We start from the raw sequence: 27,158 nt of genomic DNA, 5'->3' as shown, positions 1-27,158 counted from the left end.
TTTGAGTCCTGGTTTGGAGTAGAGACTGAAAGTCTTTTACACAGGAAAGTAAAGTGTTGAAGAAAAATTAAGGAAAGTGGAGAATTTTCAGGTTGAAGATTCTGGTTTAAAAGGTAGGAAGGAAAATAAACTGAAGAAGCGTGGAAGTGTCCCTGTATTTTGAGGCAGGTCTGGGTTTTATTCCTGTTCTGTATTTGTCACCATGGAAAAGTAACTCAACTCTGAGACTTTGTTTGCTTATCAATAGAATTAGAGTAATAATTGACTACCGTCATCACAGAAGGGCTGTGCTGTGAACATTGTGAATGTCAACTGAAAGGATATATAGGAGAAGTATCTTTAAAATCTAAAACATTAAAAAAAAAACTTTCAGCGAAACCTCTGTGTTCATGCAATGCCAACGGTTGAAATTTAGCAGCATCCTTTGACAACCATCATGTGTCAAAGAGCTTTAACTCCATGGCCTCCAGTGTTTTCATTTCTGAACATTTGTTTGGAGGAAATATATGGTATAAAGATGACTTTTGAAATATTATTTATAATACCAAATAATTTAAAAAGGCAGAAATGCCTATTAAAAAAAAAAGGCCTAAGAAAAATTTTATGCCTATATAATCTTAACAAAAAATTATGTAACAATATCAGAAAATGTATATGTGGTCCTAAGTAAAAAATGTGATATAAAATTGAATGTATAGTACATGTATGAGTAAGAACCAGAGTAGATGTGGATGATCAAAGGTAACTTTGGCGAGGGTAGATTTGGAGATTTTTCTTTCCTTTTTTTTTTAAGGTTATTCAGTTTGACATAAAGTTGCTGACATATGACATGCGTGTTGACTATATATGTATATACATATAAGAAATAGGAAGATATTCAAGGAAAGAAAAACAAAAAGCAGTAAAAATATTGATACAACTAATAAATATCAATTTAAAAGAATAGGAATGAATACATAAAATAGGAATGAATAACATCTATGGTCAGGAATTCCATTAAAATAACCCTAATACTGTACACATTGTGTTAAAATATAATGGGGTTTTAAAAGTCTCTGTTGTCCTCAGGCTTAAAAATGCTGATAAGGCCATAAACATGTGTCTGTATAAATCTAAAACGAGGAACGCTGTTTCGACTCTGAGTAGAGACTTGCCTTCACTTTGCATTTTCTTTTCTGTTCCCAGTTCTTCTAAGATGTTTCTTCATCCCTCATAGTTTTCTGAATATTTTTGCCAAACTCTGTTTTTACGAAGAACACATCCACACATTGCCTCCTCATTGTATGTAGAGTCACGAGAAGCAGCGGTAGGAATATTCTGCAACTTTCTTGCCATGATTTTCTTTTCTTTCCTTGGCCTTTAGCTTTGGAAAGGAGCCAAATGAAAGACAAACAGCTATAAATTGCGCGTTCAAATATAAAAATATTTTAAAGAGAAATTTGCAGTGCAGTACTGGCTTTCTGTAGAACATTTACTCCAAATACTTACACATTCTTTAATTTTTATACAAAATCTTTAGAAAAATCTCCTTTAAATCTAGTTGATGACAGAGCAGCCGTGCCTTTTGGTAAATACACCGAGCAAACAAACAACCATCAATTAAATGCTATCCAGAAGTCAAAAGAAAAATATATGTATATATTTTTAAAAGAACAGAATAACGTTGCTAGGGAAAAACTTTATATAGTCAGCCTTCAACATATTAGCTGATTTTCTAAGACTATCAAGTGTGAATTGGTTTATGTCAGAAAATCCCTGTGGGATGGGCATGGTTTGCTTCATGGCTACAAATTTAATAAATAAGGAATAAGTACTATGTGACGTGGAGGAGTCCTTGATGGAGGAGTCCTTCCAAGATCACTAAGGAAACTCAACTGGAAATTAATTGATATAAATATCAAAGGAAAAGAAGAATATTTTCTATGGGAAACGAAAGGCTGTGTTCTTATTTAATTTGCTGGTGGCATTATATATGTGTCAATGCTTAAACATAAGAATATATACATATTAAATATCCCCAGGAGTTTTTTTTTTTTTTTTTCCTTTTTTGGCCACATGGCTTGCGGGATCTTAGTTCCCTGACCAGGGATTGCACCCAAGCCCTTTGCACTGAAAGCGGAGTCCTAACCACTGGACCGCCAAGGAATTCCCAGATATCCCCAGGTTTTATACTAAATTGTTATGCAAATATAAATGAATTAAAAGTGACGCACTGCAGTCCACCACCCCAAAAAACAGCACAATAAAGAAATTTAATTTCAGAAGAATTTTAAAACTTGTTTTTTATTTAAAATGCTTTTTAAAAAGCAGAAAAATCCTTAGGGAATTCCTTGGCAGTCCAGTGGTTAGGACTCTGTACTCTCACTGCTGAGGGCCCAGGTTTTATCCCTGGTCAGGGAACTAAGATCCCACAAGCCGTGGGATGAGGCCAAAGGAAAAAAAAAAAAAAAAAAAAAAGGCAGAAAAATCCAGAGACTAATATAGCAAAATTAGAGGTATCAATTTTATTTTGATATTTTTTCACTCAGCATTACTTTTTTAGATCAATCCATGTTGATACATATAGATCTAGTTTTTTCATTTTAACTGCTTAACAGTATTTTAACTTGTAACTATAACAACTTACCCATTTTCTTATTGATGGGCCTTTATATTGTTGCCATTTTTTTTTGTTTGTTTTTTGCTATTACTAACATTGTTGAACTTAACCTCTTAACATGTCTTTAAGTGTGCAGGTAAGAAAGATTCTGTTATATCCTAGAAGTAGAAGTGCTGCATCATAGCCTTATAGATAATTTTTTAAGGTTTACTTCAACAGACCTACCTAAAGAAACTATTGTATTCAATGCTTATTCTGAAAAGAATTGGCTTTGGGGTAGTGTATAGTATTATTCTGCCAATGAACTGGTTATTTTTTTTCTTCACTTGAGCAAAAGTTTCCATCAAAGTAATAGTAATGGCTATCTAGTATGGCTTTCGGCTGGTTCTAGTTAGGACTTCAAAACCCCTGACAAACTAGGACCTATTGGAACTTGGGTCCCCCAGGTTCTTATCATTGCCATTACCATTATCATTAGGCCGCATTGACTGAGTGGCTGTTTTTGACCAGATAGGGTCATAGGCATTATGCATATCTTCTCTAAATTTAATTCTCATACTTCTGCAAGATAGGTACTATCTTCATTTTAAAGATGAGAAGATTGGACTCCCCTGGTGATCCAGTGGTTAAGACTCCACGCTTCCAATGCAGGGGGCTGGGGTTCGATCCCTGGTCGGTGAACTAAGATCCCACGTGCCGCACGGCACAGCCAAAAGGATTAAAAAAAATAAAGATGAGGAAATTGAGGCTCTGAGAAGTGAAGTGACTTACTCAAAGTCACAAATCTCATGTGCTGGAACAGGGAACCCAGATCTGTCTCACCCCCAGAGCCATAGTCTCAGATGCTACCTTATGCCTCTCTTTAAGGATGACCCTTCCACATTCTGTACTCCTATTGCATGTCCTGAAACCTGTTCTGTAGTATTTTCCTTGGACTCAGGGTGAAAACTCTCAATAGACTAGGCAGCATTTTTAGGGCTTTTGAATCAGTTTGTGGGCTATTTGTCAAAGGATACAAGTCTTATCGTCTGCTTTCTGGTTCTAAAAGTTACAGTTATTTTTATCTTTAATGCTGAGCTGTTTTCAGTGTATTTTTTTAATTATTGTGCTCATGGTTCAATTATATGAGTAAGAATATACTTGCTTTACTATTAGTCTCAAGTTTTCTATTTTAATTTATATTTTTAAAGTATAAGCTAATGACTGAAATAATCTGGTTGCAATTTTAGAAGCCAGATCTAGTACACATAATAAATTACCTAGAACTTATTGCCTCTTTACACACATTGTAAACTTAGATTATTTATTCTTCTAATAGCGAAAAACCTGATGTGTTATCCCAGGAGTTGGGGATGGAAGGGCAGAAATCACCTGCTGAAGACCAGATGAGAATGAAATGGGAAAGCCTCCATCAGGAATTTAGCACCAAGCAGAAACTGCTTCAGAATGTTCTGCAACACGAACAAGAGCAAGTGGTATCGAACGTTTTGCTTTTACATATTAACTGATATAAAAGATGTACAGCTTATGCTATGGGAGGGAATATAACTGTGCAACAACCTATATTTCATTATCAATTCCAAAATAAGACATAAAAAAATTACTCATCCTACACTCTTCTTAACAAGCCTGTTTCACATATCTCTTTATAATGATATGTGGAAGTTTATTTGACTTCTAGATACTGTTTTCCTCAGAGAAGATTAATATCTGATGACTCATTAGCGTAAACCATTAAATTTCAAATGGACCCCCCCCTTTTTTCCCACAACTTTGAAAATTAAGGATATACACATCCAGGCCAAAAAAAAAAAAAAAAGCTACAAATTTGTCAGTAAGTTATCAAGTTATCTTATTTTCTTTTGCTACTTCCAGTATTTAATCATTTCCGAAGATCTTACTGGGAAACACACTGGGACCCCAGTGGAGCTAAAGGGAGGGGAATTCAGGGGTCAGTTACAGTGGTCATTGGCCCATCTGTAGGCTGGTTCCCAAGATGGGTGGATACTCGTGATGTTGGACTTGGTTCCAACAAGCAAGCCAAATCCAGTGGAATTAAATATAGCAATAGAAGGTTCCAGATAGATAATAGCTATGAGTTCACCCTAAGCAGAAGCCTGAGAACAACAGAGAGTCAGAGGGATTGACCCCTTAAGAGCTAGTCAGGGAAGCCTGTGATGCTCACCACAGCTGTGGCCCGGCAGGATGCTGGAGATAGAAGCCTAGCCCAGGTCCTGGGCCAGCCCTGCTCTGGCCGTCCCACCACGGAGGTATCATCAGAGCAAGTTCTAAGACCTTCACTGTGGATCTGGGGAAGCTGCTGTTTTCACTGCTCTGCTCCGGACTAGCTTAGGAGCTGGGAGAGGCTGACCCCGGAAGAGAAAGGGTATCAATAATTACAGAGGAGGGAAAGGCAGGAGCTGACAAAGCGGGCACTGTAGGGCAGGTACACCTTGCCAGGATCACCTGAAAGGGGGATGTCTAAAGGTGCCCCATCTGCTGAGAGCCGTGCGTAAGTCGTACAGAGCCATTCACCTCTGTCTCCGTTTACAGCCTCTTTTGGCATTCACACCTTCTCACTCCCTGGCCAGGGCCTTCTTTGCCTCTGTCCACAGGACCATCACCAGCTCTGGCCCTGGAGAATAGAAAGCCCTCCCTCTCCAGAGGCAGTTGTCTCGAAATCATACTCCACCCTGGCACACAGGGCCCTTATACCTTTTGCATGGACCTCCTACCTGTGTTGAATGAATCCTTCTTCACACCCCGATCAAACATTCCTCAGACTCATGGCTTGAGTTCTTGATTGCCGACGTAGATCTCCTGGACCTCAGAACAGCACTGTTCATGTGATAGGATTTCCCCATTCCTTTGTCTGTAAGTGGTATTTACAGTCCTAAATGGTGGACTGCAGCCTTTTCTGACTCTCCTAAGTCAGATAAATCTGGGATATTTCTAGTCACATTCCATGCTTACTTACTACTATTCATTCGTGAAATGCCCGACCCCTGATTCTGCCTCTTGTCCATTCAGCTTAAACACTTGCATGGGTCACCCATCCAGCATTGCTGACCTGGACGTCTCCACCATACCTGCTCTCATCTGGGAGAGCTGCTTTTTCTCTCAGTGCCCTGTCAGCACTTTCTTCTCTTTGGTGAGAAGAGGTGAGAGAAAAGTACAGGAAGAAGTAGTCTGGCTGTGAGTTTCCAGAAAGAAAGGGAATGATCTATTAGGAACATATTTTGTGTTCTAGGTGTTAACATAACAATGCTGTGGTGAGGTTGACATTACCTCTCTTCGTAGATCAGTCAGCTAAGGCTTGGAGAGATTAGATAATTTCTCAGGGTCTTGTGACTAAGAAGAGGCTGAACTGGGATGGAGATGCAGGTCTGTTTAACTCCGAAGTCCCTCATTTTTCATGTTACCTTACTGACAATTTTGTACACTTGGATGATATACTTAACTAATCTCAAGTGTAAAAACAGGCACTTTTTTTTGCCTCAAGTTCATTAGGTCAAAAGGCATCAGTCTTTCAGAGCAGTGTTTCTTTGTTCACTTCCACTGTATTTAGCATCTCTGCAGAACACCTGGCCTCAGGATGAGATATGGCTTCTGCTCCTAGGAACCTGTAACCCAACTAAGGAAACACTTGAGACATTTCTGAAAAATTAAGCAGCTGGGGAGGCTCCATTAGCGGGAATTAAAAAGGAAACAAAAGTAAAAAAAAAAAAAAAAAAAAGTGGAAAGTGGCTAGAAGAGGTGTGGAATTTAAGGCAGTGGATTATAAAGAGATGCTGAGTGGTGAGCATCCAGCCACAGTGGGGAATGAGCCTGGCATGTGTAGAGGATAATGAGTTAATCAGCCTGAAAAGTAAGGACAAGATGAGGTGTTCTAAAAAATTACAGGACACTGAGTTTGAGCAGAAACATCATTAAAACGTTTGAGTGCGAGGCCATATCATAGTCCTTACTGGGGAGACATTGTGTTTGCCTAAAAGAGTTTAGGGGGGAAGTAAAGGAATCATGAAAGCAAAGGGATCAGTCTAGTTCTGGTATTTCGGCTGAATTATTTCATCATGGGTTATGCTAAAACCAAGATTAAGTTGAGAGGAAGGCTATGACGAGAATTCAGGCATTTTCCCCCACTATTTTCTTTTCTCTCTTTCTTTTTTTCTCGGTCCATCAGGGAAACATTGCCATTGCTGGATCTGGTCATCATGTTTAGTGGACATGGTGTGTTGTAAGGTGGTTTTTCTCCAGCAGAGGTTTCCATAAACACAGTTTTCCCAGCATCCGCTTCAGTGTTCATTTCTAAATGAGAACACCTGGATAGAGTACAACTGGTCCTAACTAAGCTCTCCTGTCTGCCTACAGCTTTACAGCAGGCCAAATCGGCTCCTGTCTGGCATGCCACTGTACAAAGGGGACGGACAGGCCCAGGATAAATCCGCGGTGACGTCTTTGCTGGATGGATTGAACCAGGCCTTCGAGGAGGTTTCAGCCCAGGTAGGGTGGTGCGCTTGGTCTCCTTGTGGATCTGGGATCCCAGGGGGTTGCTCCACCCCAGGGCGTGAGCTGTTGAGACCCGGTGCTAGTGATTAGCCCCGGAAAGGCAGAGCCACTGGACCCCAGCATCTCATCCTGGTATTTTTCTTTGATTCCTCTAAACACTGTAATTAATCCTTTGTTCCTTCCTTTTTTTCTCAGGGTGGAGGGACAAAGAGGCAGAACACTGACTTGGAACAGAAGCTATACGACGGGGTCTCGGCTACCTCTATGTGGCTGGATGATGTAGAGGATCGCTTATTTGCTGCCACAGCACTTCTACCAGCAGAGGCGGAAACTTGCCTCTTTAACCAAGAGGTAAGCTTGGCAGCCCGTGTCTGTGGGTGTATGACATTACACGGCACTTGAAATGCTGACATCGGATAATTAATGTTACGTATAAAGAAGGTCAAGCATAAAACAGTTCTACTAAGGGACAAATGAGGTGTATTTCCAAGCAGCATAATGCAGAAAAGAATTGCCTAAAAAAAAGCTGTCAAAGATATTTATGTTTTGTAGTTTTATTCTTTGTCTTGTGTATGTGGGAGGTGGAAGAAACTGAGGACTCCGTGGGAACCCTGCTGTATATGGCAAAGCTTCCCCATGTGAAACACAGACTAAAAATAAGAATTATGAATTTCTAAATGACACCTTAGAAAACTCATCTTTTCACCAAATATTATATATTAGTATTAGCAAATGATGTGAAGTTTCTGAGGAAAATAACAGTAACTTGCCTAATATTTACAGAAGTGTATGAAGTGGTCCAACTTGCCTTAGATGTAATTATCACTGAGCAGTATGAGAGATATAGTGGACTTCCTATGAGGAAATGACTCGATTTGTATGTAAATTCATGGATCTAAACATTGAAATGCACTTTCTTATCAACCCCAGACTCTTGCCAAAGATATTAAGGAAATGTCTGAAGAAATGGATAAGAACAAGAACTTGTTTTCCCAAGCCTTTCCAGAGAATGGTGATAACCGAGATGTTATTGAAGACACTTTGGGTTGTCTTTTGGGCAGATTGTCTTTGCTAGACTCAGTAGTAAATCAACGATGTCATCAGATGAAGGAAAGACTTCAGCAAATACTAAATTTCCAGGTAAGACATTATCAAGAGATGTTTCACCATTTTCCAGCTACCTTCAACAATAAACAGGATCTTATCGAGGTATGATATAGACCTACCTATATACCTATCAAGGTATATAGATATAGACCTACCTTTTATATAGATATAGACCTACGTTTTTTTTCAAAGGTACAAAGGGCAAGAACATTACAGAAAAACAAGGGGGTTGAACTCAAGGAATAGAAAACAAAGTTTGATGCTCCTAGAAGTGGAAGATTGAGAAAATCAGCCAACCAAACTTAGGGCTGAATAGAACTTTAAATTCAACCAGTGAAGCTCATATATATGGCATATTATAATGATAATTTCCAGTTGATAAAACTGGAGTTTAAAACATAAGACCAAAGAAACATGCAGGAAGTAATAAAAAGCATCCTTTGGGAATACTTACATTCTAATTGAATTTTATTTGTAGCGAACACAGAAGATTTAGAAAATAGATTCATGTAATACATGTAATTAGGGCCAAGGGGTTGATGTAAAATTTTGATTTCCAAAAAAATACTGTAAAGTGTCAAATAAACATACCACTCGCCAGGAAATGTGGAATTTTCTAGATATTCATCTAGAGGGACAAATTATCATTGCCTTCCAGTAGTTTACATTCTTAAAACTATAAACCAAAATTATCACAAACATTTGTGTATCATTTCTCTACTCACAAGAAATCTTCACATGTATTATTGACATAATAATAATATTATGATTTTTATCACCTACTGCTGTATAACCTTAGCTGCTTCTCTGACCTAAGTATCCTCAACTATTAAACCATGCCCAAGGTAACTACCTTTTAGGGCTTTGTGAGGACAAAATGAGTTAAAATGTGTAAAATACTGTAAACAGTGTCTGAAACATAGTAAGCACTCAGCAAGTTTTGTTACTGTGGCTGCAATTAATAGTAGTATTTATGATAATAGATATAGGATCTAAAACCAGTGGAAAAGTTAAATTATTTCTCCAAGGTTATTTAACCATCAAGAACTGGAGCCAGGATTCGACTCAAAGAATGTTTGTATATTTTATATTGTTAGGATGATGGCGGGGGAGTTGGAGAAAAGTAGACTTATTCAAGATATATTTGGAAGGCAGAATCAATAGGGGAGCGTCTGTTTGGATCTGGGCAACAAGAGAAAGGGGCACTGCTGAGGAACTCCAGGGACTCTGACGTGAGCATCTGGGGGGCATTGGCTGACAGAAAAGACAGGTGGGAGCAGTGCCATGGACCAAGGGGCAAGACTGGGTCGTTAGCAGTACCACTGGCTGGGCAAGGATATCGGGTAGAATTAAAATACTCAGGTGAATAGTCGCAAGTCTGTGGCTTAGAAGAATGACCTGCATTGGATATTTGCATTTGTATCTGTTATGCTGTGTAGTACACAGAGAGGAAAGAGCATTTCCCTTTCAGTTAGAAAACCTGGGGTTGATTATTTGGGTATTTTGTCTTGAATGCAAGATCTGATTGCATGTGCATCTGTACATAGTATGTCTCAAATCAGCTAAACTGTTGTGCAACTTATGGAAACTTGTTTCATTACTCTAAAATTCCTCTTGCATAAAATAACACACTGAGTTTTCATAGCATTCTAGTCAATTGGCCATGAATGAGGTGGGTTAAAAGTGCAAATGGGTGTATCACCAGGAGGCATGTTTCCCTTTTTCAAATTGCGTTCTCTATGCTAGTGTCTCTGGTACTTTTCAGTTGTTATTGGTAATCATAGCCAGTCAGAATAAAAACTGAACTAAGCACGAATACTCTGGAACTTATTCTGGGTAGAGGATCAAGAGACGAACAAGTAATCTTGAAATTCTCTTTCAATCGTCTTCTCTATTTTTCTCTGCCAACAAGTTTCTACTTGCTGGTGGCCAGCTCACAAACAAAAACTGACATTTCAAAATGTCTGTGCTCCAATTTAATTGAGAGAAGGAGTTCCAATGTTAGTATAATTAAAAGTCAAGTCACAAACCATTTTACTTTGCACTGAGCACCTGGTATACTCTCAGTGCTCAGCGCTTATTGGAATGGTAGCCTTCATTTTACAGTTAACTATTTTTTTTTTTTTTTTTTTTTTTGCGGTACACGGGCCTCTCACTGTTGTGGCCTCTCCCGTTGTGGAGCACAGGCTCCGGATGCGCAGGCTCAGCGGCCACGGCTCACGGGCCCAGCCACTCCGTGGCATGTGGGATCTTCCTGGACCTGGGCACGAACCCGCGTCCCCTGCATCGGCAGGCGGACTCTCAACCACTGTGCCACCAGGGAAGCTCCCAGTTAACTTTTGAGTATTAGCTTTTGCCAGATGTTAACGTTATCCTATACCCAACAGACAATCTGGAAAATGGGTAGATGTTATGTAGAAGTATGTTATCTACATGGAATCACAAGTTAATTATCACCTATTCTGTATTTTTAAAACTTTTATTCATAGACTTAAACCCAAATAAATTTCCTAGACATTTTTATAGTTGAATATTTTATTTAAAAAGTAAAAAATGAAAGAATTTCTTACTGAATGAGCAGGGCAACACAAATGATTTTAAAACTTGAAGCTTCCTGTTTCTCAGACAGCTAGAAGCCCACCTCTTTATGCCCTACAAGTAATTCCAGTAACTGTAAGAAAAAAATTGTGATGTCTGTTATGTGTGTAGTATATAGATACCTTAAATACCCTGCTGTATCACAAGTGTGGTATTAAGAAATGGTTAAAGCCTTTGGATTTTCATTCTTAAGAAAATACCAACATCCATATGGTTATAAGCCCCTCTTAAAGTCCTTTATTTAGTAATTTTTAAATCAGTCATATTCTCTGCTTTACTTTCTTCTTGGCTAGTCTCGTCTAGTCATTAGTGCAGCTTCTAGAAATGTGAACTCTGTTCTCTATTACCTGGAGTAGAATATGATTAATCTAGAAAATGTGCTATTAAACATGTAAAGATGATATACAGGAAATACATACACCCTCTTCATTTCTAACCCACCTTTATACTTATCTACTCATTTAGTTTAACGGAACTAATGTTTTTCTAAATACATGTAGGTAATAAGGACTTTACTTCTTTTGAATCTGTTCAAATGAATGGGAACCTCTTTTCTTATGCATATAAACAGATAAATGTATCATGGTTCTAATGGCCCACGTGGCCTTACCCTGAGCACAGCTGATGACACAAGCATTATCATAACTCATAAGCAGAACCCTTGTTTCTGGCATCGTTTTTCCAGTGCTGTTCTTATAATTTCTCGTCTAGTCTGCAGCTAGGCTTGCAGATTGGTTTGGGTTTTGGTTAGTGGCAGCTGCTGCCTCTTAGGACCGTATGCTTTTCTCTAAATCTCACGTTCAGTTCTATTTCTTCTTTTCTTTTTAAACTGCATAATACACCTACTCTTTTCCTTCAGCCTCGTATTTTGTGTTATAATGCTGCCATGTATCCTTAAAGACTTCTTTTCGTCTTTGGTGTGATTATCCTTCTACTCATGAGACAGTCAGAATTTTTGCATCTTGGTACCATACACACGTGTGATCAGCTCCCGCTGAAGAGAATGTGATAAGTCAGACTTCAGCCTATGATGAGCAACCAGCCCATCACAGCGGTTTCTAACTAATAAGAAATAGAGCTTACTTGTTGATATTTCAGGAGAAAAATTAAAAATGTTATAATTCAAGCTTTGTTCTAGTTGATTATTCCTTTTAGAATTGAGTATCAAAAAGTCTGAGAGTTATCTCCTTTCTGTACAAAGTTAACTCAATATAAGTATATTTGGACATTTAAATGAGTAACGTTTAGGAATAGGCTTAGCTAAGATTTTTTTGTGTTTTCTTTTCATATGTCTTTGGTCACTGTGAATAATGTTTATCTTCTAAACTTCTGGATGGCTTTTTATAAGCTTGTGCAAGTTCTTTGAAAATAAGAGAAAGAAGGAAGTGAGGGAGAGAGGGAAGGAGAGGAGAGAGGAAAAAAAGGATCATAATTAGTCTTAAGAATAATATTTTTCCCCCAAACACAACACCACCTCCAGGTTGTTTTACTAGCTAGAAGTCCTTAGTGTAATATTTCTGCTGCAATGTTTAAATGTGCTCATTTATTACAGGAATAACAAGAACATTTGGGTGACCAATATTGCTTTTTATTTGTGTACTTCGTCTCCATCTGTGTTGTGTTGGAAATGCTTTGTATAACAAATTCTAGTACTTGGTGTAAATTTTTTAGCACTTGTATAAATTGTTACCAGTTCCTTTTACTTTCCCATAAGATAATATTGTTTCTTCTGGAAACAATTAAATTCCTACCCCTGTATATTATTTCTAAGAATGTGTGTTATATTTACAACCATTTTGAATTTCCTGTTACACATGTTAAGCCCTCCTGTTGCTTTCTTCCTTAGAATGATCTGAAGGTGCTGTTTGCATCACTGGCTGACCACAAATACATCATTCTGCAGAAACTGGCAAATGTGTTTGAACAGCCTGTGGCAGAGCAAATAGAGGTATTTACAGCCGCCTTTTTCCATAAGAGCAAGTGCGATGAGTAGATCTGATTTACTATGAAATTCCACATATTCTTTGGAATATTAATGGCTTACTGTAGCATTTTTGTTTGTCATCTATTTTGTTTTTAAGTACCAGGTTTACAGATTACATTGACTCTGTCACTTACTTCTGTGTGTAACCAGGAAATGTGAGAGAGGAAAAGGTGTTAGTGACAGATGCTGACCTGAAGGTGTTTGCCACCTAACCATGAGATTAGACATGAACCTCAATGACACTCGACAGGGAGTCAGACCGTCCTGGTAGCGTTACACATGAAGCACTATGGATGTTTAGAAGCTGGGAGATTACCTTCAGCGGTGGTAGGATTAGGGAAAATTTTGTAAAGGGAAATTCGAACTGGACTTAGAAGTTTGGACACACAGAGACTGGGAAGAAAGGTGTTCTAGTAAAGAGAACAGCAAGAACAAAGGCATAAATGTTAGACCATTCAGGGCACTTCGGGAGAAAAGCAAGTAATCCTATTCAGATGAACTGAACAATGAACAAAGGTGATTGAGGGGAAGTAGGGTTCAAAGAGGAAATTTGAAGCAACTTATAGAGCCTGTTGCATGTCAGAGAATTTGGACTTTGTTCTACAAACGAGTGGTCAACTTTATTGCTTGCGCACTTCATTGGTTAAAACAATAAGCACACACCACAAATATATGTGTATTTACTTATTTATAAATTATAAGCAGGTACTGTGTTATAAAGCATACACACAAGTGAAAATTAAAAATGCATGTGGTTGTATATAAAGGAAAGACACAGTGTTTCATTCTCATCGATCATCTTAAACACTTTTGGGTACTTTTGGGTGAGTACCTTGGAGACCACTGGCAGTGGAAAGTCACTAGGGATGTTTGGGGGTGAGGATAAGTGTCAGTGCCAACTCCTGCATCTGGTGCTTGACATGACAGCTCAGGAGGAGGGAGGCAATGGGAAGGATGTTACACAGAACATCCCATTTCGTAAACTAAGTAATGATGAAAATGTGTGCTTTAATAGAATTGCATACCCTAGTTTCAGTAGACCTCTAATGGTTCTGTGGGTAGAGGCCATAGGGAATCACCTGAAATACAGACCACCTCAAATACTTCCCTATAGGTTGAGATATCTAGATCTCTCTCCCTCTCTGACCATCTAAAACAGTTTGCAAAATTATATTTGAATATGTATCTTTCTGCACCCTAATTTCATCTGTTTTTTAACAGAGATCCCTCATTCTTCCCAAATTGGAAATCATTCTTCTGCATCATAACTTCTACTTGAAAGGACCCCTTTTTATTTTTATTTTTTATTTTTGGCTTATAATGTACCCAATCCCAAACAGAATTTGAGCAGCCATAAGAGTGCTTTGCCTTGAATTTCTAATGTGAAATTTAGGATACGAATGATCACAAGTAACACTTTTACTGACTATTGACCAATACAACCAATGTAAATCCCAGAGATAAAAATAAATTACTCCTGATTTCGCTGAATAAATGGAAAGCAACTCAAAAAGTGCTAATCCCATCCCTACCCTCCTTGGGTTAAAGAGGTAACAGTAGCAGAAGCATGGGGATATATTCATCTTTGGAGTCGTGTCATTCTGACCTAGAACAGACCTGTTGCCCCATAAGCCTGTTGCACAGCTGTCTTCTTCAATCTCCCTTTACTACCGTTCTGAGAATTTCTTTCACTTCTCCCTTCTGCTGGGTCTTCTCTTTCCTGAGCTTCAGGTCTTTCTCTTTACTGTATTGCTGCCTTGTTTCCTTAGTGCACATCCTTACTAAGAAAGGATGCGTGCTACATATAGTTTTCAATGTTTTGCCTGTCTGGAAATGTTCCAGTCATATGCTCACATACTGCTCATAGCCAGGCTCTTTATACAATCCTTGGTCAGTTCTTCACAGAGTTTGGAGGCTTTTGCTCCATTGTTTTCTAGCTTCCAGTGTTGGCTTGAGGAATTGAAAATTGTTCTAATTCCCGAAGGCCTCAGTGTTCTGAAATTTCACAGCGACACGCCTTGGGGATGGTCTGTTTCATCCAGCGGGCTGGGGGCTCAGTGGGCTCTTTTGATCTGGCAGCTCTCATCTTTCTATTCTGGAACATTTTCTAAGAGTTATTTAAATAGTTTTCATCCCTCTATTTTATCTGTCTCCCTTTCTGAAACTCCTTTTAGGCAGATGCTGGATGTTCTGGTCCAATCCTCTAACTTTCTTATCGAGGGACATGTCTCTCTTTGTCTTTTTGCTCTGCTTTCTGGACACTTCCTCAGTTTCAACTCTAAACTTTTCTGTTGACTTCTGCATATCTGCTCTCATGCATTTAATCTTCTCAGAGACTGGGAAGTAGTATCCGCTTTTGGGTAGTATCCTGTTCTTTTTCAAATACATGCATTGTCTTTTAGAATCTCTCTGGTATATTAGTGATTTGGGGGTTGAAAGGGTTTTGGGGGGACTTGGGGGGAGTTTTTATTTGTTGGTTTTTCCTGTATCGTCTGTTCCCCTCCAGGTTGCTTTTAATTTGTTGGCCTGTTTTGGTCTCCGTCTTTCATGTTAGAGGCTTTTCTCAGCTATATGGAAATGCTTTGTTGTCTCTTCGCATCTAGGATGAGAGACTGAATGGGAACTTCATGAATGGCTGGGGCTTGACAGTTTTGAGGTTTATGGAAGGATGATCTGTGTGGGCTATTGGAGAATCCTTGTGTCAGATTTTTTAGGTCTTTTCTGTTGGTCTTTTCATATTCTCCCGCCCACCCCCTTCTGTCTGGAGAGTAGAAACAAGGCTTCAGCACTCTAGGAGACGTAGGGGATCCACATTCAGCATTCAGTGGGTGTTGTCACTTTATCCCCTTGTTTTCAGTCAAGGACTCGAGCCCACAACTGTGCCTGGTGCCCCTCAGTCCAGAGACATCTGTTTTACCTTCTCCAGAAAATGAACTTTCAGCCTTTCGCCAAGGAAGGGAAGAGCCAGTGTGGAATGAGGAAGGGGATCTGGGAATCGAGGCGCTCTTTAAGCAGCTTTCCACCAACCCTCCTTATTTAGCACCCGCCCCATGTTGCCCAGGGTTCCAGAGATTCCTGTTGCTTTAATTCGGTGATAAAGAAGCCCTGCTAGCTTAGGATCCAGCTTTCTCAGCTTTCCTAAGTCAATTCCCGTGTATCCTTCTGATTTTCAGCTGGCAAAATTTTGTTGGTATTGCCCTCTTTCCTATTTCTTTGCCCTTGTAGATTTATGAAGGAAAAACACCCCAGAAAACAAGCAAACAAAATATTGGCAGTGGTTTTAGTGGGGACTCAGGAGAGAGAAAATAAGACACGTGTGTTTCATCTGCCATGTGGAGTCCATGTTCTTTTCATCAGGGCAGCTGAGGTTGCTTTTATTCCGAAAGCCTTCCTCGACTGCTCCAGGATTCACTGGTGTCTCCCTGCTCCGAAGTCCTCTAACAGGGATGAGCTGCAGCAAGCTTAGTACATAGCTGTATTCAGCCTTGTTTCCTTTTCTTCTGTTTACTCAGGCTTCCTAAGCAGACTGGAAGCTCCTTGAAGGCCAGGTTGATGCCTTGTCCTGCTTCTGTAGACCTCACCCTGGGAAGGCAAGGCTCAGCGCTAGCTGTCACTTTCATACCTGATCGCCTGCCCTCCCATTTCACAATGGAGCAAGCTCTCTCTGGCTGTAGCATAGTTTCCTCTTCCCTCGCTGCATCTCGCTTCAAAGATGCTCAAAACTGCATTTCAGAAAACCAGAACACGATCCCCTAGAACATCTAGGCAAATACCTTTTTCTAAAGACGTCCTAAAATCATGCTTCTTCTTCAGGGTGCTATTCACCATTTCCCTTATTTGTTCAAGGAAGCCATTGTTCTCCCAACCCTCCAGGCTAAGCCCTTCCAACCTCCTTACCTTTTTTTTTTTTAATTTATTTTTTTAGAAGATGTTGGGGGTAGGAGTTTATTAATTAATTAATTAATTTTTGCTGTGTTGGGTCTTCGTTTCTGTGCGAGGGCGTTCTCTAGTTGTGGCAAGCGGGGGCCACTCTTCATCACGGTGCGCGGGCCTCTCACTGTTGTGGCCTCTCCCGTTGCGGAGCACAGGCTCCAGACACGCAGGCTCAGTAGTTGTGGCTCACAGGCTTAGTAGCTCCGCGGCATGTGGGATCTTCTGAGACCAGGGCTCGAACCCGTGTCCCCTGCATTAGCAGGCAGATTCTCAACCACTGTGCCACCAGGGAAGCCCCAACCTCCTTACCTTTAAAATATCTGATCTGTAGTATAATAAAGGGCCTTCTTCACTTTTCTGTTTAATAGGGGACCATCATTTTTATGTTGCATGGCAAATGTTTTAGGTGGAGAAGAGAGGAGCAAATAAGGAGACACGATAATCATACTTTGCATGGCAAATTGCTTATGGGAGTTTTAATAAAATGTCATCAATCTTATATAGGCAATACAGCAGGCTGAAGATGGGCTAAAGGAATTGGATGCGGGAATCACTGAGTTGAAGAGGCGTGGTGACAAGCTGCAGATTGAGCAGCCTTGGGTGCAAGAACTCTCCAAACTCCAGGTACCGTTTTCTTCCAATGGCATTCAGCTTCAATGGTACATCCTAACTGGAAGGCAAGAAAACATTATTTTCTCTATTTTTTCAGGCTTTCTCTATAAAATTCATGTCATTTAGGCCCAATTTTTCTTCCAAGTAACTCTTAGAACATTTTCTGAAACTTCTATCGTATTTAGTACAATAAAATAAATCGACATATTTTGAGATTTACTGCAGGGCGGTCTGTGTGCATTTGTTGGAGGACCCTTGTGTCCAATTTTTTAGCTCTTCTCTTTTCTTGTATTCTCATGCTTTGAAGATTTTTCTGACATTATTATTATTCCGATGGCTAAGCATTATAGCATAGTTCAGTTGTGGCATATTATTTTCTACTGTAGAAAATCTAATAACTGGCAATCCTACCTAGAAAAGTTAAAAAAAGGCTATCTACCCTGTATTGTACTACACCCAAAAAAATTTTAAGGAAAAAATACTTAAGCTAATACTTTTAGAAAGTGTATTTTCTCAAGTTCAAAATTTAGTTTATATTTCATACATGTTTGAATGGAAAACAGACATTGTTTTAATTCCAGAACAACAACAAAAAATTAAAGGTAGCTGAAATCCAAACAGACTCCCTGGCATCTTTCAGGAGTAGAGAATTAACACTTTGGATTAGTGTTTTTCTAAATCTGGCACTTAGGCAAGAATCTGATCTCAGGTTGGTAGGAAGATACTGGGATAGTAAACCAGCAAAGTGTAGCATCTGAAAGGCAACACAGTTAAGTTATATTAAGAAAAAATATGTGCGTGTGTCAGGTTTTCTCTGCACACACGCCTTATTGCAGAACCATTGAGGGATTAATAGTATGAGTCCAATACAGGGTCACAAGTTCTTACTTTTGAGAAAATAAAATACCTCTTATTTTAAAAAGAACATTTTTATTTCAACTATCTCATTCCATTATCTAACATTTCATCATGTGATGAGCCCATGGCCCCGACTCTGTCCTTTTTAGACAGTTTTCCGACAGTACTTAAATGTCAGGTGTAAGAGTCAAGCGTCATAGCTGTAAATAGGCATTAAAGTTGAACTTTTCCAGATTGAGGCATTTTGGCCTGCTAAACCTTAATATGATACGTTAATCAGGTCCATATGGCTCAAATAAATTTTGTATTTGGTGTATCATCGTCTGCTAAAATGTCTTTCCTGCTTAAATAGTTATTTATTTACCCCACCACATTTGGCAAAAACATTGCCTTTTTAAGTTTTAAAGGCTTTCTGCTCACATTAAACTCCTCTGTTTCTGTAGCTCTTTATTTAAGGAATAGTCCCAAATCTGATTATTACTTAGCAGACCAAATGTTGAGGATGCTCTATTCAGTTACTCTAAAATTAGAAAATTTGAGAGCATGATAAAACTTGAAACTACATTTTCTATGACATTTCCCTCAGCCACAAGAACAATTTTTCAGCGTTTTAACCCCACGGAAACTATTGACATCCTGTGAGCACAGGTGTTAAACGTACCTCATGAAGAGGTAGGTTTGAATTGAGCGTGAGTATCTGTCTGTTTCTTAGGACATGTACGATGAGCTGATGATGACCACTGGCTCCCGGCGGGGCGGTCTGAACCAGAATCTTGCACTGAAGGGTCAGTATGAAAGGGCCCTGCAAGATCTGGCTGACCTGCTGGAGACCGGACGCGAGAAGATGGCAGGAGACCAGAAAATTATCGTGTCTTCCAAAGAAGACATCCAACAACTACTTGACAAACATAAGGTAAAAAAAAAAAAACAGAGAGAAAGAAAATGTAGTTTTGAAAGCACATTCTCACTCACTGACATATATTTAGTAAAACCTAACATTATCAATCGTTTATGAGTTTCTACTCATATAAGTTACTCTTTAAAATGGTCCACAAATGTATATTCAAGCCCACTGGCACTCAATAGCACAGAAAAATTAGAGAGTATATATTCCTATAATTCTGTAAGTGAACAAAGAATACCAACCATACCAGTAATTTTAATGATCAGTCAGCCATGCTTTCTCCTTCGTAAACTGCAGTGGACAGGAAACCCAGGGACTCTCTTCAAAGGAGCCCAGCTTCATTCTTCACTCTGCCCTTTTCCTTTGCATCCCTCACGCCCATGTGTTCATCTAGTCCTAGGTGTTCTCTCTGCTCTCCCTTGTCCTGGCCGAGAACTCCCCACTCTGCTCTGGGAATGCAGAGCTGCCCACTCAGCTCTGGACTGGCTTTATGTCTGCTACATGCATCACTTTGCTCTTCTGGTCCTTAAGTACATGCGCCTCGGGTTACCGTGGGCCTCAGGAGTTTCTTCCTGGGGACGGCAAGTGCTTTTACTATATAACCAAACTTGGGAAGCCTGAGAGTGTTCCATCAGTGTGTACCGTAACCAAGTTCAGGTTAGACACTGCTCCTTAGTGAAGGAATGCCTGTTTAATGCACACACACACACACACACAAATTGCATTATTAGTAATATTACAAAAATAACATTTTTGCCAGGTCAGAGACTCAACCTCCCAGATAGTGGAAATTTCTTATGAGGAAACTTTAAAAATTCCCTAAGATTACAGATGATTATCATTCTACCATTACGTAGCTCTTTGGTGGCTTATGAAGGTAGATTTGCGGGGGGGGGGGTGGGGGGCGGCGTGGAGAATTGTGCTTGTTGCTACTTTTCCCAGAGGTTTTTGTCCAAAACTTTGTGATTTATTAAAGCCTTATCATTTGGCTTTGAAAACATTGCTTTAAAGTTCACAGCTGGTTTTTCTCAAATCTTTGACCACAGCAATAAAATATCATCCTGAGTTATTCCAGAGGGGAAACTGGGATCAATGAGTATAAATAACAGAGAAATAAAGCTCAGTAGATGAAGAACTCTAAAAGGAGCAGGCTGCCATTGAACAGACCCCCTCCTGGCCATGAGAAGTCCATCCAGGGCTGTCAGGGGGAGACGGGGTTGTAATAGGAATATCAGCTTTCTGTGAACATTGGGCTAAATGACTTCCAAGTTCTCTTCCAGCTTTAAGATTCTATGATATAATAATTGTCAGTTGAAGATAATGGTTCTAGCTTCTCCTGACCAGACCATTTTCTGAGGGAGAGCTCTGTGTGACCTTGGGCATGTTGCATTAGACTGAGTAGCGCAGTCTGTAAAGTGGGAAATAAAACTACCTATCTTAAGGGGTTGTTAGGAGGATTCAACGAGTTGGTTGCCGAAGTGTTCATAGGGCACCTGGCACGTAGTACACACTCAGTGTTAGCTGATGTTAATGATTCCTGGTCCTTTAGTTTCATCCGTGGTGCTGGGAACAGGAAATGGGATAACCTTCTCCCCATCTTCTGGGGATTTTTATGTATAGAAAGTAAGATTTTAAAACACATTTGTAGGGTTGTGCAAGGCCTGCAGTTCTGCTGTGTGTAGGTATGTTCTGAGGGAAATTTAAAAATATGAATGCCAGTTGGTGTGTGTCCAGCTGTGCTTGGCCATGAGTATTAAGTACAAAAGAGTAGAGCTCAAGCCCAGCCCTGGAGGAAGAAAAATTGTGAATGTGTCAAGTGAGGACATTGCAGGAGGTAGAGGGCAGGCAGAGGCTGAAGGTGGGGAGCGGCCTCTCATGTGTCCCAGGGACAAAGGAGGCCAGTGTCTGTGGTGGAGGAAGCAAGTGTCCACCCAGATGGTACCAGGAGGAGTGGAGAGGGCGGACGAGTGTTTCAGCAGCTGCTCGCCTCTGAAGGGCTCTGTTTTGGGGGCAGAGTACCTGCAGCACAGCACAGTGTAGGTGCTTTGAGTGGGGGGCCAGGAGAGGCCAGTTAGGAGGCTGGACCCCCATCCCACCCCACCCCACCCCCATCTCTGCAGGAAGCGGTGAGTGCCTGGGTAAGTGGAGGCCAGCAGGGGAGGACCACTATCACGCATATATTAGCCAAGTTCCATCAGCTTCCAGGTTTGAAGCAATTTTTATTGTAAGGTAGTAAATGAATGAGTTGCTGACCTCCTTCTATCTGAAAAATTGCAGGAGTACTTTCAGGGCCTGGAGTCTCATATGATCTTGACTGAAACACTCTTCAGGAAGGTTATCAGCTTTGCGGTCCTACGGGAAACTCAGTTCCACACAGACCTGATGGAGCAGGCTTCGGCTGTGCTCAAAGGGGCTCACAAGAGGGGTGTGGAGTTGGAGTACATTCTCGAGGTGAGCCCCTGATGCCGCCCCTCCCCTACAGCACACTCCCTACTGCACCGCAGACCCTTCAGGCAAGACACCTTCGTTCCTGCGATTTGCCTCCTGTGACCTCGGAGGTGTCTCAGACTCAGCATCATGTGTTGCCTGTGCCCCTGGTGTTTCTTATCCACATTTAGGTAAAGGCTGTGCCTTACTGTGAGTTCAGCTAGATGAATACCAGTTTCAGACTGGGCATGACGATAGTTGGGGTCTCGATAGTCGGACTGAAAGACTGCTGACTTTTGCTATACATTATTGAAAAAGACTTCACATGATTAAAAAAAGATTTTCTGATTTTAAATAGAATAAAAATCATAATTTTCTTTTATTTTTTTTGGCCGTGCTGTGCAGCTGTGGGATCTTAGTTCCCCGACCAGGGATTGAACCCGTGCCCCCTGCAGTGGAAGCACAGAGTCCTAACCACTGGTCCACCAGGGAATTCCCTAAAAATTATAATCTTAGAATAAGTGATTTGGTATTTCTCCTTAGTAGAATGTCTATACTGTATATTCATATTTCTTAAATGTCTGTGTGGGTTTTTTAAATTTGCAAATGTAATGTACTTAGTTCACTTACTTTGGAAAGTAAACACACCCGTCCCTTTCACTGTGGTAAAGGATGAGACTGTGAATTTCAGCTGCCTGCTGTGTTCCAGGTGTGCTGCATACGTTATTCTATATAATCCTCACAATGGACAAGATATTATTACCTCCATTTTTTTTAATGTTGAAAATGAGGGAGGTCAGAGAAGCGTAGTAACTTGCGCTGGTCATACAGCTAGTTAGTTGCAAAAGTGAAAGCCCGTTCACAGTGCTTTTCAAGGTCACCATCTGATGACTTGCTTCAAATCTATCTTTCGCTTCCCAAAGCAAACCCCTAACGCAGGCATCTCCGACATGTCTTTAAAGAGACTGTCAGATGCATATTTGCACACGAAGAGGACTACTCTTCCTTAATGAGGATGTTTAGCTCACACACTGATGCTGTGTTTCTAGACATGGTCCCATCTGGATGAGAACCAGCGGGAGCTTAGCAGGCAGCTGGAGGTGGTGGAGACCAGCATCCCGACTGTGGGTTTGGTGGAGGAGAGCGAAGACAGGCTTATCGACCGGATAACACTCTACCAGGTCAGCATCTAAATGACAACTTGGTGTAAAAAGTTGCCACAGTTCCTTTGGAAGCTTTCCCATGGTTTTAACAGCATCTAAACAAACTTGCAATCAAATATTTTATTAAGTACTTTAAGTATTTGTTTCGTAATATAACATAGAAAGGTCTTTTTTTTTTTTTTTAATGAAAGCCCCTTTTGAAAACTTAGCCTCCACCAAGCAGTATTTTGTACTTTGTGTTGGCGTCCCACTATTCTTGAAATAATTATACTTTGACTGTTTTAAGTGCACCTAAAGTTATATTCTTAGATATAGATGAAAAGTCTCGAAGCTTCTAATGAAACTTGGGTGCCAATAGTTGAAATTTGACTAAAAGGTAATGGGAACATTATGGAGAACTTACCATCTTTAGGGGAGAAAAATTGCATTATCTCAACTTTTGACCCAGTGTTTTCAATCATTTTAGCATTTGAAATCCAGCCTTAATGAATACCAGCCCAAATTATATCAGGTACTAGATGATGGGAAACGACTTCTGATATCCGTTAGCTGCTCAGATCTAGAAAGCCAGCTAAATCAACTTGGAGAACACTGGTTAAATGACACCAACAAAGTGTCTAAGGAACTTCACAGATTGGAAACAATATTGAAACACTGGACCAGGTAATACAGTGACTCTTTTGCAGATTTTTACATTAGTGCTGCAGGGTATTTATAAGGCTGTTGGGTACCTGAGTTGACGAAGATGTGATCCCTCTAGGAACTTATCACAGAGTTTGGAAAATAAAGACAAGCACAAACCTTCCAGCTGGATTCTTGTATAATTGTATAAACATGTACTTAAAAATGTGGCGGGGGGCAGGCATTATGCAATACCTCTTACCTTTGAGCTGGTGTCTCCCCTGCCTACTGACTGTACATGGGTGGTCAAGTATATCTAGAAGGAGAGAAAGAAGAGAAAGTTTGTTTTGAGAAGGTAAAGGTTTTCTTGAGGGCAATGGGAGGTATTCAAGAGAGGTGGGGGGTTGATTTTACATAGTGAAATCCTTATTTTTATGCCACCTTTATTTCTAAGAACTTTGAATAACAATCATGTAGTAATTTTCTTGTTTAAAATATTTATTTATTTATTTTGTTTGTTTATTTTTGGCTGCGTTGGGTCTTTGTTGCTGTGCGCGGGCTTTCTCTAATTGTGGTGAGCGGGGACTACTCTTCATTGTGGTGTGCAGGCTTCTCACTGCGGTGGCTTCCCTTGTTGCAGAGCATGGGCTCTAGGGTGCACAGGCTTCAGTAATTGTGGCACGTGAGCTCAGTAGTTGTGGCTCGCAGGCTCTAGAGCACAGGCTCAGTAGTTGTGGCACACAAGCTTAGTTGCTCCGCAGCACGTGGGATCTTCCCAGACTAGGGCTCGAACCTGTGTCCCCTGCATTGACAAGCAGATTCTTAACCACTGTGCCACCTGGGAAGCCCAATCATGAAATATTTTCTAAATAGCCTCAATGTGAAGGAGTAGGAGAAAGATATTTTTATTTGCAACTTAGAGATGGGAAAACTGAAACTCAGAGAGACTGACTTGCTTAAGGTATGAATATTAAGAGAAGGGAATTTGAGAGTGTCAACCCAGGGCATTATTCTCCCAAATCTGTTGTGTCTCCTTTTTTTTTTTTGCGGTATGCGGGCCTCTCACTGCTGTGGCCTCTCCCGTTGTGGAGCGCAGGCTCCGGACGCGCAGGCTCAGCGGCCATGGCTCACGGGCCCAGCCGCTCTGCGGCATGTGGGATCTTCCCGGACCGGGGCACGAACCCGTGTCCCCTGCATCGGCAGGCGGACTCTCAACCACTGCGCCACCAGGGAAGCCCTGTGTCTCCTTTTAAAATTAGCATTGGTGACTAACATGGGTTAGCACAAAGTCAGAATTGGATGTTTACTTAATACGCTTATTACTGTCCTTACAGATATCAAAGTGAATCTGCAGATCTCACCCACTGGTTACAGTCTGCAAAAGACAGGCTAGAATTTTGGACTCAACAATCTGTGACAGTTCCTCAAGAACTGGAAATGGTCCGTGATCATCTGAACGCTTTTCTGGTAGGCTCAAGAATCTAAAGCATTTGATTCAGTTTTATTGTTTTCAGGCCTGACTTACAGGTGAAAAGGGCATCAGTTGTCAATGGATGTACTTAGGAAATCAAGCTATAGAGAATTTGTCAGTGTTCACTCTGTGTGTTCAATAATTATGCAGAATAGTAGGGTTCAACATTGCCTCTTTAAAGTAGTGTTTAAGTAATGTTGGCCTTCATTTGGGGCAAGGATGCGTTGCTTTTGTTTTCCTCCAGAGTGTTTAATATCACCACTCCCCTTCAAGATGTAAAGAAAACTTGTTTATGTAATAAGGTAGTCTCTTTTCTTAAATGAAGGGTCTGGCTACTCAATCCTGATTTGAACATTGCTGCTTCTTTTAGGAGTTTTCCAAAGAGGTGGATGCCAAATCTACCTTGAAATCGTCTGTTCTGAGCACTGGAAATCAGCTTCTTAGACTAAAGAAAGTGGACACAGCTGCCCTGCGTTCTGAGCTGTCACACATTGATGGCCAGTGGACTGATCTGCTGACAAATATTCCAACCGTACAGGAAAAGCTCCACCAGGTACAGAAATAATCATCGGTTTAATTGGTCGTAATTGGTGTAAGCAGTATTAGATGGAAAAGTACATTGATCTGCTTTTGCTCACAAACTTAAATCAGCTTTGTCTTGGACATCTCGTCTTTTATGTCTTCCATTGTATTGCATATTAACACTATTATATATAAAATAGATAACTAATAAGGACCTACTGTATAGCACAGGAAATTCTACTCAGTACTCTGTAATGACCTATATGGGAAAAGAATCTAAAAAAGAGTGGATATATGTATATGTACAACTGAGTCACTTTGCTGTTCAACAGAAAGTAACACAACATTGTAAATCAACTATACTCTAATTAAAAAAAAAAAAAGTGAACAGTTCTACAAATGCCCTATCTATAAATCCTGTCTTCCAAGAGCTTCTTTATCATGTGTGTGTGTGTGTTTTAGAATCCTTGTCTGTCCTTGTCTGTTTAAATTCTTTGTTTTCTCATAAATAAAATATGGGTAACTATACCTGTCTCATAAAGTGGGTAGTTATGAAGATTTAATAATAATAATAATATATGTAAAAGACCTATAACCTTACCTACAATAGAGCTGACATTCAACAAGTAGGGGAAGAGAAGTAGCTCTCTTATCTGGAAATTATGCTTCTCTCCCCTGAACTCCCAGATATTTTATCTTTATCTCTCTGGGGCATTCATCACTGTGTACAAGGTGTAAAGATGTGTTTCATATAAATGTCTTATCCCTTCTAATCAGCAGCTGTACATTTCTAGAGGGCAGGAAACATCTCACATTAACTTGTATCTCTTTCTGCCCACATAGCAGTCCATAAATATTTTAAATGATTGCTTTTGTTCCTCTCAGTCATTACAAGCATTTGCATAAATGTATGATATGTTAAGGAAGATTCAGGATTCTAAGTATGTTTTAGTGAAAGACTGAGGAAATTGGCTATGCTCTTTGGAATAAATATGAGAGCGCCAAAAATCTAGAAAATGATAGTTTGTAGTGTTGTGGTAACATTCCTGAGTCATAATAGACAGAGATTTTACAAGATAATTAATAAAATACATCTGTTGAATGTTTTGTAGTTACGTTTTTTTATACTCATAAAACTAGCTATAAAATAAGAATAATATTTTCGTCCTGCTGGTGTTTTGATTAATTAGGTAGTGTTTATGCAATGTTTATAGTATTCAATGTCAAGTGAACATAAGAGGACCATTAATGTTCAGTGTTTGCCTGATGTGTAATTTCAAGCTTCTAACAAGGTTAAGATCCAAAAATGTCATTAAGAAGTGTTACCTCTGTTGGTACTTTAGTAGGAATTAATAGAGTTTTAGGTTAACAGGAATCGAGTTTGAATTTTAACACTTGCGACTTCTTCTATCTGACATGGGCAGCTGCAAATGGATAAGCTGCCTTCTCGCCGTGCCATTTCTGAAGTCATGGCTTGGATTTCTCTCATGGAAAATGTTATTCAAATGGATGAAGAGAGTATTAAAAACTCCATCGGTTACAAGGCAATTCATGAATACCTTCAGAAATATAAGGTAATTAAACATTTTTGTTTGTTTGTTTTTAGCTTTACATACTTTAGGACTGTTTTATTTGAAGAAACTCAAAAACTCAAGTTATGGAAATCAGGTCTGAAAGTATATGTTTCATATATAGTGACCGGATAGGTCTACTATAGTAAGAAAACTGCTTCCCTAGTTATAGGCATAGGAAAGTTGTCCAGTATTAGGAATAATTTTGAATAAGATTTTGTGTCATTTTAAGAAATCATAAAAATAGATACTATAATTTGTAAACATTTTATAGTGAGA

At 39.8% G+C, this 27,158-nt stretch overlaps 1 protein-coding gene across 3 annotated transcripts in view; it reads left to right on the top strand.

Annotated features, from left to right (window-relative positions):
• Window positions 1–27,158, top strand: part of SYNE1 (spectrin repeat containing nuclear envelope protein 1) — a 457,027-nt gene that overhangs the window by 317,117 nt on the left and 112,752 nt on the right. For 2 of the 3 annotated variants that reach the window (XM_033867854.2, XM_033867855.2), the window contains exons 4-16: window positions 3,943–4,074; window positions 6,971–7,102; window positions 7,304–7,459; window positions 8,039–8,248; window positions 12,660–12,761; window positions 17,235–17,354; window positions 18,913–19,113; window positions 21,382–21,555; window positions 22,581–22,712; window positions 23,161–23,357; window positions 24,650–24,782; window positions 25,157–25,339; window positions 26,733–26,882. In XM_033867854.2, the coding sequence (XP_033723745.1) occupies window positions 3,943–4,074; window positions 6,971–7,102; window positions 7,304–7,459; window positions 8,039–8,248; window positions 12,660–12,761; window positions 17,235–17,354; window positions 18,913–19,113; window positions 21,382–21,555; window positions 22,581–22,712; window positions 23,161–23,357; window positions 24,650–24,782; window positions 25,157–25,339; window positions 26,733–26,882 (2,022 nt within the window). Of the gene's footprint in view, window positions 1–3,917; window positions 4,075–6,970; window positions 7,103–7,303; window positions 7,460–8,038; window positions 8,249–12,659; window positions 12,762–17,234; window positions 17,355–18,912; window positions 19,114–21,381; window positions 21,556–22,580; window positions 22,713–23,160; window positions 23,358–24,649; window positions 24,783–25,156; window positions 25,340–26,732; window positions 26,883–27,158 lie in introns of all 3 variants that reach the window. The other variant, XM_073789748.1, reaches the window with a different exon arrangement.

Source organism: Tursiops truncatus, chromosome 12 (genome assembly GCF_011762595.2).
Source record: "Tursiops truncatus isolate mTurTru1 chromosome 12, mTurTru1.mat.Y, whole genome shotgun sequence".
NCBI lineage: Eukaryota > Metazoa > Chordata > Mammalia > Artiodactyla > Delphinidae > Tursiops > Tursiops truncatus.
Note: the sequence above shows the minus strand (reverse complement) of the source record. Positions and strands in the feature narration are given on the sequence as shown.